The sequence below is a fragment of the Bos javanicus genome, chromosome 8 (assembly GCF_032452875.1).
Source record: "Bos javanicus breed banteng chromosome 8, ARS-OSU_banteng_1.0, whole genome shotgun sequence".
Taxonomy (NCBI): Eukaryota; Metazoa; Chordata; class Mammalia; order Artiodactyla; family Bovidae; genus Bos; species Bos javanicus.
The window spans coordinates 10,853,749-10,865,979 of NC_083875.1; the positions used below are offsets into that span (position 1 = coordinate 10,853,749).

The 12,231-nt window shown below is 44.4% G+C and overlaps 1 protein-coding gene and 1 non-coding gene across 5 annotated transcripts in view; one reads left to right on the top strand and one right to left on the bottom strand.

The window, feature by feature from the left end:
• Positions 1 to 12,231, top strand: part of FBXO16 (F-box protein 16) — a 63,852-nt gene that overhangs the window by 38,139 nt on the left and 13,482 nt on the right. Inside the window, exons 7-8 of one of the 4 annotated variants that reach the window (XR_009737933.1) lie at positions 303 to 405; positions 10,799 to 11,063. Coding sequence is in view for 2 of the 4 variants with exons in the window: in XM_061425052.1 (XP_061281036.1) it covers positions 303 to 405; positions 12,192 to 12,214 (126 nt within the window). In the remaining 2 variants the exon portion in view is untranslated. Of the gene's footprint in view, positions 1 to 302; positions 406 to 10,798; positions 11,064 to 12,191; positions 12,215 to 12,231 lie in introns of those variants that run through there. The other 3 variants (XM_061425052.1, XR_009737934.1, XM_061425051.1) reach the window with 3 other exon arrangements.
• On the bottom strand, positions 6,747 to 6,853 carry LOC133253584 (U6 spliceosomal RNA). Its single transcript, XR_009738360.1, has one exon. It is a non-coding gene; the product is annotated as a U6 spliceosomal RNA (small nuclear RNA).

Sequence of the window (12,231 nt, forward strand, 5' to 3'; positions counted from 1 at the left end):
CACAATACATACCACTTTATCCCACTTCTTTCTTCCTGTAACAATATATCCAGGAGCTCACTCCACAGGTAAATAAAGAAATACTCTGGCCTCCTTTTTACAGCCCACAGTCCTCCATTGTGTGGATGTGTCAGAGTTTATTCAACCCCTTCTCTATTGATAGACACTTGGCTTGTTTCCAGCTGAGTGAAGATAATCTTTTAAACCACAGGAACAACAAAATCAAATAGACAAACAGCTGTGCCAACCACCAAAGCTTTAAAATGGTATTTATAATTTTCCCAATGCTCTCCAATTAACAGAAGAAGGAAAAGACATGAAATGATCCCAGCTTTCAACCGACAGTCACGTGATAAGAAAAATAAATCACAGGACAGATCTAAACTAAGAAAAGCACAGTCGCTGGTAAGTATTGCTTACAAAACATCCCCACCCCCGCAATGTTAATGAAAAACGCTGAATCTCTATAGTCCTATTCTTGAGATTGATTTCTTTTTTTAATGGGAATCATCAAGTAATGGTTTAAATTCTGGTCTCTGACACTGACTGGCTAGCTGTGTGACCTTGAAGATGCCCTTTATTTAATCTCTCTGAGCCTCGGTTTTTTTAAAAGCTTGGATGGATTGATGTGTGTGAATCTGCTTTGAAAACTATACAATTTAAAGGAAGTATTATTATCATTGTTTCTTTTTCTGTGAGTCCTTTGGGGTCAGAGAGGGGAGCCTATAGAAATTTCTCTGTAGAAATTACTTATCTGTAGAATGTAAGTTCCACTGACCTAAGAAAAAGGTATTGTGCTGTGCTCAGTCGCTCAGTTGTGTCCACCTCTCTGCGGTCCCATGGACTGTAGCCCACCAGGCTCCTCTGTCCACAGAATTTTCCAGGCTAGAATACTGGAAGGGATTGCCTTTTTCTATTCCAGGGGATCTTCCTGACCCAGGGATCAAGCCCACCTTCTCTTGCATCTCCTGCATTGGCAGGAGAATTCTTTACCACTCGCACCACCTGGCAAGCCCAAGAAAAAGATATTGAGTTGGCCAAAAACTTCATTCTGGTTTTTCCTAACATCTTATGGAGAAACCCAAATGTTTTGGCCAGCCCAATACGTGTTCCGCAGCTGTTCTGTCAGCAGTGGAACATGATGAGAAAAGTGCATTCTAAATAGCTTCAGGGAAAAAAATGAATTAAGAACCTTTCTTCCCCTAATTAAAAAATAGCTAATTGACAACCTAATAAAAGTCAGTGGTTGTGACTAGGGAGCATTATTATTTCAGAGCAGAATTTCCCAAATTGTGGTTCTGTACCCCCAGTGGATCCCTTTCAGCACATATGAGAGTCTTTGGAGCCAAGTAGAAGGGAATAAGGGTGGAATAAAAAGTTTCCATTAGTAGTAAAGATTTAGAAAAAGGCTGCAGATACACACTAAAGGAAAATTAATATCAAATGGGTGTCAGTTGGGAGAAGGATAAGTGTGTACTCATGAATAAATCACTTTTATAGCTCTCCTTTAAAGCTTAATTACTTTCTGTTTCAATGCATTTTCAAGTGTTATGTTCCAAAAAGAGAGAGAGAGAGATGAGCTTTTTGGAATAGGTTAGTCTATATTCTGAGGAGACAATCTGGTTGGACGGGATGAGACTTATCACAGACATATGTACGGAGGCCCAAGGGAATGAGGAAGCTTAAAATAGAGCAGTAAAATTGTCAGTGAAAACCATTAATTGGGAAAAATAACTATGAAGTTTATCACCCGAGCCACTCAGGCATGCGGCCGCCTAGTTGCCGGCCCCTCCTCAGCCAGAAGTGAAGAGAAATCTGGAGGAGAACAGGGAATTTGCAGGAAGATAAAAGTTGGTGACGTATGCTTACAAACTATGAGCACAGTCGGACGTTTCTCTGGCTTAAAAAAACAAAACAAAAATCAAAGGCTAAACAGAAACCCTCCCTCTGGGTTTTTGACATTCACCATCTGTCACCCTCTAGCATGGCTTGCTTAAGTTAAAATAGTCATAAATTAAAGACTTCAAAAGTTGTGCTCATTCAAGCTGAAAGAGAAACGAGGGCAAAGTAAACAAGGATGGAACACCATTAAGCTATGAGTAGGTGAAGTGTGCGATTATATGGACCTACTTGTGTGTGTTATTTTCTCAGTCATGTCTGACTCTTTGCGACCCCATGGACTGTAGCCTGCCAGGCTTCTCTGTCCATGGAATTCTCCAGGCAAGAATACTGGAGTGGGTTGCCATTTCCTCCTCCAGGGGATCTTCCCCATCCAGGGATCGAACCTGGGTCTCCTGCATTGCAGGTGCGTTCTTTAAAATCTGAGCCACCAGGGAAGCATACTTGTGTGGTTTTTGTAAATGTGCTAATTAAAATCACTATTTCTGCTTAATTATGATAGGGAGCATTACGACATAATTAAACCCTCTAAAAGTGTTTGACTCCACATTGGTGTCTGTGATGTGCATGCATGCTCAGTCTTGTCTGACTCTTTTCGACCCCATGAACTGTAACCTGCCAGGCTCCTCCTTTCCATGGAATTTTCCAGACAAGAATACTGCAGTGGGTTGCCATTTCCTACTCCAGGAGATCTTTCAGACCCAGGGATCCAACCTGAGTCTGCTGCATCTCCTGCCTTGGCAGGCAGAGTCTGTACCACTCTGCCACTTGGGGAGCCTTGTGGCTGTTCAGGCCACAGACTGTGGGTAGCTAAGGCCCCCTCCCTCCACTGCGCCAGTTTCCACCACCGCCCACCACATCCCTCCCTCGGAGGAAAGGGGCAACCTCCTACATGAGGCAAGGTGATTGTGAAAATGAAATACTAGCTATGGGGCCTGAGACAAGAGGAACTGGGTTTTGAGGAAATTCATTTAGGGGACATAAAGAAAGTAAGGAGTAAATAAAATCTGACAATAAAATAGATAATGAAGGACCTACTGTACAGCACAGGGAACTCTGCTTAATGTTATGCGGCAGCCTGGATGGGAGAGGGGTTTGGGAGAGAATGGACACATGAATACGTATGTCTGAGTCCCTTTGCTGTCCACCTGAAGCCATCACAACATTGTGAATCGGCTGTACTCTAGTGTAAAATAGAAAGCTGAAAACGAAACAGAAACGACAAGTGCAGCTGTGGAGAGAGTGTGGTAGACACAGCCCAGGTGTGATTAAAGTGGAGAAAATCACAGATTCATTAGATAGAAAGTTCTTGCATCATTTAGACAGGTTTATCTAGGAAGATTCAGGAGGAACTAGAGAAACAGGGGAGCCGGAAAAACTTAGGGGAAAGCCTTACAAAGCCAGGATGAGGAGGACAGATCACCAGCGCCCAGGGAGGACCTGAGGCCTGAGCACTGGCGTGCACCCTGCCCCTCAAAGTGGGAAGAGGCATGTGACTCTAGGAGAGGTTAAAGCTTTGTGAGATGGGGCGGTTAGAAGACAAACAGCGTGGGTGTGAAGGACAAAGAACATTCCTTTGAATATCCCCAAACTTTTTGGCACCAGGGACCATGTTTCATGAAAGAGAATTTTTTCCATGAATTGGGGAAGGGGGCATGGTTTCAGGATGATGCAAGTGCATTACATTTATTGTTCACTTTATTTTTATTATTATTACATCAGCTGCACCTCAGATCATCAGGTATTAGATCCCGGAGGTTGGGGACCCCTCTCTCGGCTCTCTCTCCAGGGCACGGCTATCAGGTCACTGAGGCATCGTCACTGTTTGCCTGTCATTACTTAGAATGAGTTATTAGAGTCCTCCCTCTAAACAGAAACATTCTCAAGGAAACAGTTTCAAATCTGTGTGTATTGCTGTGAGTTGGTGATGTTTTCTACTATTATTAGGTTTGAGTTTCAAGGGTACCTGATTCCCCTTTTAATTCTAGCACTGCCTCATCATAGCTGCTTCACTGAACCACCTTTTGGTGTGAATCCTTGATAGAAGCTAGGCTTCCCATGTGGCTCAGTGGTAAAGAATCCACCTGCCAATACTGGAGACATGGGTTTGATCCCTGGGTTGGGAAGATTCCCCTGGGAGACGAAATGACAACCCACTCCAATATTCTTGCCTGGGAAAATCCTATGGACAGAGGAGCCTGGCGGGCTACAGTCCGTGGGGTCCCAAAGAGTTGGACACGACTGAGCGACTCTCTGTCTATTCGATCACTGATGCTTTATCATTTTGAAGGTGATTTATTAAAATTATATAAACATCAAGGTATGTTCATTACCATTAGTTTTTTGTTGTGGTGGTGGTTTGTTTGTTTTGCTTTTTGGCCACACCATGTGGCACATGGGATCTTAATTCCCTGACCAGGGATTGAACCTCTGACCCCTTGTATTGGACGCCCAGAATCTTAACCATTGGACCATTAAGAAAGTCCCATCATTAGTTATAATAAAATTCCAGACAGAACAAAGCCATGAAAAAATATAAGCACCACGGGACAGCCAGGTGCCACCTTAAACTTCAGAGATTTTCCCATCTTGAGTAAACACATGAAAAAAATACTTTAAATAAATCTTAACAGCTGGCCCCATGATTCCTTTTTGGGAAGAAGAAGGAGGGAGCTGTCTCCTTAGGGGAAAGCCACTAAGGAGCAAATGCTACAAGCACCTGGACTCCAGGAGAGGGAAAACCTGCCAGGCTGGAGATTAGAGGGGAGTGGGGGCAGAGGGCGGAGAGGAAAGAAATAAGACCAGGAAAGAAAAGCCAGCCGGATGGAGGGAAGCTAAGCCCGGGCAGGGGAAAATGAAAGTGTTAGATGGTAACCCAGCCATTCCCAATCAAATTTGTTCCCTATTACTGGGATGTAAAAAGCCTGCTTTCCATCTCTTTAGAAAATTATACTCAATTTACACATGGAAGCAAGATCTCAGTAGACTAGAAACCAAGAAAGCCCTTCAGGACTATTTACAAAAACCAAGGTGGGGAGGGCGGGACTTCCCTGGCAGTCCAGTGGTTAAGACTTCACGCTTCCAAGGGGTGAAGGTTTAATCCTTGGTAAGGGAACTAAGATCCCACACACTGAGCTTGGCCAAGGAGGGGGTGAAAAATGCTATCCTTAAAAATAAAACCAAGAGGGGTGGGCTTTGGGCTTCCCAGGGCTGGAATTGGGACCCAGCTGAGCTGACATCTTGTTTTTTGTCTGTTTTTTGTTTTTCTTTTTTTCCTACCAAGTTAAGTATAAAAACAAATACCTTTTTGTCTCATGCTCAACTTTTTTTCTTGAAGGTTAGAAGTCCTCACTTTTCAGGTTTTGATTTAGCCAAGGATTTCAAAAAGCTTTCTGTTCACAGTGTTCAGCTAAATACAAGTAACAAAAGCTTCTAATTGCCTGCTTACTCTAATTGCTTTAGATAAGACCTTATCTTGCCTGGTGCTCCTCCCCTTAACTCCAGCCTCTGTGGTTACCATCTTGACCTCCTTCCAGGATAACTTGATTCTTAATGTCCTGATTGTTTTTTAATAGTCTTTAAGCTTTCTCACTTTTTTTCCCCCTATCTGGATTAACAGAGGAGGAGAAAGGAGTATTCTCTAAAGCAATTCATGGTTCACATCTAAGAAAGAACAATGGTTTAAGCATTGGGAAACCCCAGGTTCTGGCCTTAGCTCTGCTGTTGACTGGCAGACACTCAAGCTATTTCTAAAATAAGTTAAAATTGCATCTTTTTTTTTAATAACAGGTTTATTTTAAATATTTATCTTATTTATTAAGTATTTATTTCACTGCACCGGGTCTTAGTTGCAGCACATAGGATCTTCAATCTTCCTTGTAGCGTGTGGGATCTAGTTCCCTGACCAGGGATTGAACCCACACCCACTGCATTGGGGCACAGAGTCTTAGCCACTGGACCACCAGGGAAGTCCCTAAAATACCTCTTTAATGTCTCTTCCAGGCTAAAGTCTGAATCTCTGGACCCTCATAGTTTCCCACCACATTTACTCTCTGCTTTCCCCTAATACCAAAAAAGAATCCAGTGTATTCATGAAATCTTAATTCTTAATCATTAAAAACTGGTCTCTGTCTCCTTTTTTTTTTTCCTTCAAACTTTAGAAAACCTGATTAATTAAAACAGAAGAATTTATAAAACATAGTTTATACAGTGGTTTTCTTGCAAGCAGTCTTCAATAGACTTCTTTCAAATTCTGACATATCTGTCAGATAGGTGTTTGGTTTGGATGTGCAGAGCTAAAAATATCTAAAGGAGAGATTTTTAATTACGTAGTTCAATCCGTGAAACTCCTGAGAATTCCATTTGGAAGAAAGAATATGGGGGACTTCCCTGGTGGTCCGGTGGCTAAGACACTAGTCCCGATGTAGGGGGCCTGGGTTTGATCCCTGGTCAGGGAACTAGATTCCACATGCCACAGTGAAGACGTGAAGCAGCCAAATAAATAAATAAAATTTAGGAGCAAAACAACAATGTATTTTTTTTTTTAATGGAATATGGGCTTTGCAGTCTGAGAGACCTGGCTTTTTTTTTTTTTTTTTTTTTTTATGGTAGCAAGCAAACAGGATTTATTTCAGAGAGAAAGTACAAAACTCTCAGCATAGACACTGAGAAGGGGTGACATGCCCCAGACCGGGGCTTTTTTACTAAGCACTGCAACTTTAGATAAGTTACTTAACCTCTCTGAGCCACAATTTTTAAAAAATTTTCCCTGTTTTATTCATACTTTTTAAACTTTATTTTTTAATTGGAGGAAAATCGCCCTACAGTGTTGTGATGGTGTCTGTCGTAAAAACATGAAATGCTCCACCAGTTTGCATGTCATCCTTGAGCAGGGGCCATGCTAATCTTCTTTGTATTATTCCAGTTGAGGTATATGTGCTGCTGAAGTGAGCACTGAGCCTCAATTTCTTCATCTATAAAATAGGAATAATGATACCTCCCTTGCAGGACTGTTGTGAGGATCACATGCCAGGTATATATTAACTACTCAATACATGTTCACGTTCTCCTCCATTAAACACCTTATTTTTCACTTTGCTGACCAAGAGCACACGCTTTGGCCTGAAACAGCCTAGGTTCAGTGCCTGATCCCACAGTTTCAGCAACTCAGTGATTTGGGACAAGTTGTTGACAATCTCAGAAGCACTGTTTTCTCATCTGGAAAATGGAGTTAGCAACAACAAGGCCCAGCTCCAGGAAGCGTTCATGAACTAGTCACATCCATCAGAATCACATCAGATCACCATGGAGACAGCAGGGATGCTGAGAGAGTGCTGATGCTGAGTGGCTGCTGAGTTGCTGACAAGGGGTCAGCCAGGTGGCCAGGATGAGGCTCCAACCTTCTCTTTCTCAACTTTACCTTTACTTTACCTTTACTTCCCCCCACTTTTCTTTTTGTAAATATTTTTAATTGATTATTTTTTGGTGGGTCTTAATTGCAGCATGTGGGATCTTTCATTGTGGGGCGCGGGCTTCTCTAGATGTGACTCCTGGGCTCAGTAGTTGTGACTTGCAAACTTAATTGCCCTGTGGCTTGTGGGCTCTTAGTGCCCCCACCAGGGATCAAACCCTCATCCCCTGCATTGGAAGGCAGATTCTTAACCACTGGACCACCAGGGACAGGCCCTCCCCACTTTTCTTTGTCTTTCTCCTTTGTCTTCTCTCTCACAGTTTCTGCTGTGTGAAAAATGGTTGCATCCAGAGCGGATATATTTTCTTTCCCTGCACGGCCTCCATAAATCTTGTGTCTGTGCATGACTCCTTCTCAGTGCTGGGTTTTTGATTCCACGCCCCCAGGTAGAATACTGTGTGTTGAACTCTGTGCCATGGATTTGGTGCTGTGCGTCCTCCTCTGCCTCTGATACCTCCAAGATGAAAAGACCTAATTGCTAAGAATCCTGGGGGCAAAATTAATTCTCAGGGAGGACCACGACTTAGCATCTTTGCATTTCTCCTTTGCCTCTGAAAGAGCATAGTCTGCTTGTTCTGTCTTGTGGCCTCTTGTTTGATCATGCTATGCATAATAAATTAACGTGGCATTTCCAACAGGAGTCATTCTCCTTGCTTCTCTTTCCCTGAATATTTAGAGTGGGGCCAAATGGCTTCTTGTTTTTACTTAAGAGTTAAACAAAAGGGACTTCCCTGGTGGTGCCGTGGTTAAGACTGTGCCTTCCAATGCAGGGGCTGCAGGCTCAATCCCTGATGGGGGTACCAAGATCCCACATGCCTCACTGCTCAAAAACAAAAACAAAACACAGAAGCGATATTGTTACAAATTCAATAAACAACTTTAAAAATGGTCCACATCAAACAAATCTTTGAAAAATATATATGTGTGCGTATGTAGTCTATATGTATGTGCATGTGTATAACCCTTTGTACTAAATAGTTTGGCTTTTTACAGCAAACTACATTAGAAGCCAATTTTCTCAGACATGGATGCTTTGAAATGTAAATTCATAGCCTCTACTAACAAACAACCATAGGAATTCTATGTCCTGTGCACATTTGGCGGCACATCGCGACTTTATGTCATCTACTTGGGAGGCTGAATGGTGCCATCACATAATCTTGGACTAAAATTTCAAAACCCTGGCTAGTATCTTCTGCTTAGCATTTCCCCCACAACTGATGGTTTCACCCCAGAGCTAAAGACAAATGAAGAACAAAAACAGGCCTGTTGCTGTGTTAATTATTTCTTGCTCACCTCTATTTCTCTATTTAAAAAAATTTTTAAGGTATATATTTTTTAATGTGGACCAATCTTTTTTAATGGCCACATTATACAGCATGCAGGATCTTTAGTTGGAGCGTGCAAACTCTTGGTTGTGGCATGCGGGATCTAGTTCCCTGACCAGGGATGGAACCCCGGCCCCTTTGCATTGGGAGCTCGGAGTCTTAGCCACTGGACCACCAGGGGAGTCCTAGACCCATGGTTTCTTGACTGCTTTCCTTTCGTTCCTGCAGTCCTTTCCTCCCTTAAGATCATTAATTACTGAGACCTGTTTAAGGGCAAGCACTGTGGCCAGGCTTAGATCACAAAATGTCTTGGACCAAAATGGGACAAATGTCTTGGACCAAATGTCCTGGACAAAGATATCATGCCTGGTTCTCTTTCTTCAGGGACCCCCTCCCCTATCTGCTTACAACACCCAACGTTGACATAAAAGAAATTTGCAGTTATTTCAACCAGATCATCAGATGCTCTGGACCAAACTCAAGATTGTCAGATTTATACCCTTTGTATATTTCCTCAGGGTTCCCAGGTGGCTCAAGTGGCAAAGAATCCACCTACCAATGCAGGAGATGCAGGCAGGAGATACAGATTTGATCCCTGGGTCGGGAAGATCCCCTGGAGGAGGAAATGACAGCCCACTCCAGTATTCTTGTCTGGAAAATTCTGTGGACAGAGGAGCCTGGCGGGCTACAATCCACGAGGTTGCAAAGAGTCAGACACAACTTAGCCACTGGACACACACACACACACGCATAGAATTCCCCATATTTTGTCTTTCCTCCTTAGATTTTGTCTTTCCTCTTGTCATGATGGGCATTAAAGTCTTAAAATGAAGAGGGTCTATAAGCTTGTTTTCAGGGACAACCAGGAAGAGTGGTGGCTGACCAGCCCACTCAAGATGGCCGTTCCCTTGCTCTCTGTCTGTCCCCTGCCTGACCAGTGCCTGCTTCACTTACACTGACTCTGGCCTTCCTACATACTTGTCTTGGGCGCCAGCTAGTGATCGTTCTTATCAAAGGGGCGGTGAGGGGTGTGCCCTTCTGTTGGTTTCCCTGGTAATTGATGAGCCCATCTGACATCAACTCCCCTGTAACTGGCAATCTCCCCCTCCACCAGGAGCAAAGACTGCTGCCACGTCCTGAAGGTGTATGCTGCACAGGGTGGGGGGTCGCTCCAGGACTTTGCTTCAGACACAGAAGCTCCCCATCTGTCAAACCACTGATGTCTCTGTTGCCTGATGCATGTGTGCATGCTAAGTCACTTCAGTCATCTCTGACTCTTTGCAACCTTATGGGCTGTAGCCCAGCAGGCTCCTCTGTTCATGGGATTCTCCGGTCAAAAACACTGGAGTGGGTTTGCCATTCCCTTCTCCAGGGGATCTTCCTGGCGCAGGGATCGAACCCCCATCTCCTGTGTCTCCTGCATTGCTAGTGGATTCTTCACCGCTGAGCCGCCGGGGAAGCCCTCTGTTGCCCAATCCAGGCTTTCTTCAGTCTGGAAGCTGGGCAAATGCAGGCTTTGTAGGCCTGTGAGGTGCAGTCCAACAGGTGGGCATAAAGAGACCAGCTTCCAGAGCCCCTCAGGAAGGAGTGAGAAACTTGACAGCTTGGGGAGGTGGTGACAATTACCAAGAGGAGAGGTGGTGGGGCGGGGGAGTCCCTGGGACCTGCCAGGGTGGAAAAGGAGAGCTTGATAGGAGCCTGCCTGGGCCTGTGGATCTCCCCCTGCGGGGACTTAGGAGAAAGCGTTCCTCAAATACAGTGATAAATACACTCTGCACTGTAATAGGATTCCATTTGAAACTGTTACAGCCGAGGTGTTACGAGCCCATTCTTGTGTCACAGAAAGCTAGGCTGTTCCTCCATTTGGAAGGTATTATTTTATTTTCCTTGTTCCCAAAATAGCACAAAGGAAGGCTTCTGTTTGTTCTCTTACCTTGTGCTAATCTTAGAGCAACATGAAAATGCTGGCTGTATGCAGATCTTGAAACAACACCGAAAACTTCCAACACGGGAAGACAATTAATTCCCACTCCTTCCCCCTTTCCTCTTGGATTCCAACGACTGGCTGTGTTTAACCCTAGTTTTGCCTACTCTTTCCCAGAAAAGTCACAGCTAACATGCATGGATCTACTAGCAGGAGCAGAGATTCAGTAGGATGTGGGGTTCCAGCTTGATTCTCCAGGGGCTGACATCTCATCAGAGAACTAGTCCTGAAGAGCATATGTTCAGTGCTGAGTTTGGGGGTCTGCATGATAATGGCTTCAGGAATGTAGCCGAGACAAAAACCCCTGAGGGTTGAAACACTCAAGCTTCTTGGAGAAGGTGGCCCTCCAAGGATAGATGTAGAGAAGGAGTAAAGAGAGCAGGTGAGTAAGTCAGAAAGAGAAAAACAAATATTGTATACTAATGCATGTATGATATGCGTTATGGCAGGCTACAGTCCATGGGGTCTTTATGACCAAAGTCATGACCAAAGTGACTTAGCATGCACCCACCACACATATATACAGAATCTAGGAAAACAGTACTGATGAACCTATTTACAGAGAAGAAATGGAGATGCAGATGCAGGGAATGGACTTGTGGACACGGCGGGGGGAGGAGAGGCTAGGACAAATTGAGAAAGTAGCATTGATATATATACACTCACTAACTCTCAAAGTCACTCAGTCGTGTCTGACTCTTTGAGACCCCATGGACTGCAGCCTGCCAGGCTCCTCTGTCCATGGGATTTCCCAGGCAAAAATACTGGAGTGGGTTGCCATTCCCTTCTCCAGGAGATATTTCCAACCCAGGGATCAAATCTGAGTCTACTGCATTGCAGGCAGATTCTTTACCATTTGAACCACCAAGGAACCCCATGTATGCTCATAACTTGTGGGAGGCTGCTATATAGCACAGGGAACCCAACCTGAAGCTCTGTGATGACCTAGAAGGGTGGGATGAGGGGGGAGGGAGGCTCCAGAGGGTAGGGATATATATATATATATAATTATGACTGATTAACATGGATGTATGGCAGAGACCACCACAACATTGTAAGGCAATTATCCTCCAATTTAAAAAATAGAGATGGCAGGTGGAGGGTGCAGGCGAGACGAGCCTGTGTGGGGCATCTCTGTGGAGGAAGAGGGACCCAGTTCACGGGAAACAGCAGTCATGGCTGCAGCAATTTCTGATTCAGTGAAAGCCTAAAGTAGCATTTTCCCCAGATTAATGGAAACCCTGTGTGTTGCAAACACACCCATCAGAGCATTAGAGGGAGGTAACGGATGACCTGACTCCTGGGACCTGCCAGCTGAATATGGAGTCGGGAAGGGGACCGTGTTCGGAGAGGCTCAGCCTCTGTCCATCTGCTTGCTCTCCTGTGTTGCTCTGCCCAGTTGGGGCTGAGATAAGGGTGCATGTGCCCCCTCCTGTTCCCTGTAAACTCAGCTTGTATTATGTCTTTCTCTTGCTCTCTCCCTTCCTCTGCCTTTTCTGCTCACGGCCAGATGTTGAGAAGTCCTTCCTCGCTGTGAGTTTTGGATGGAA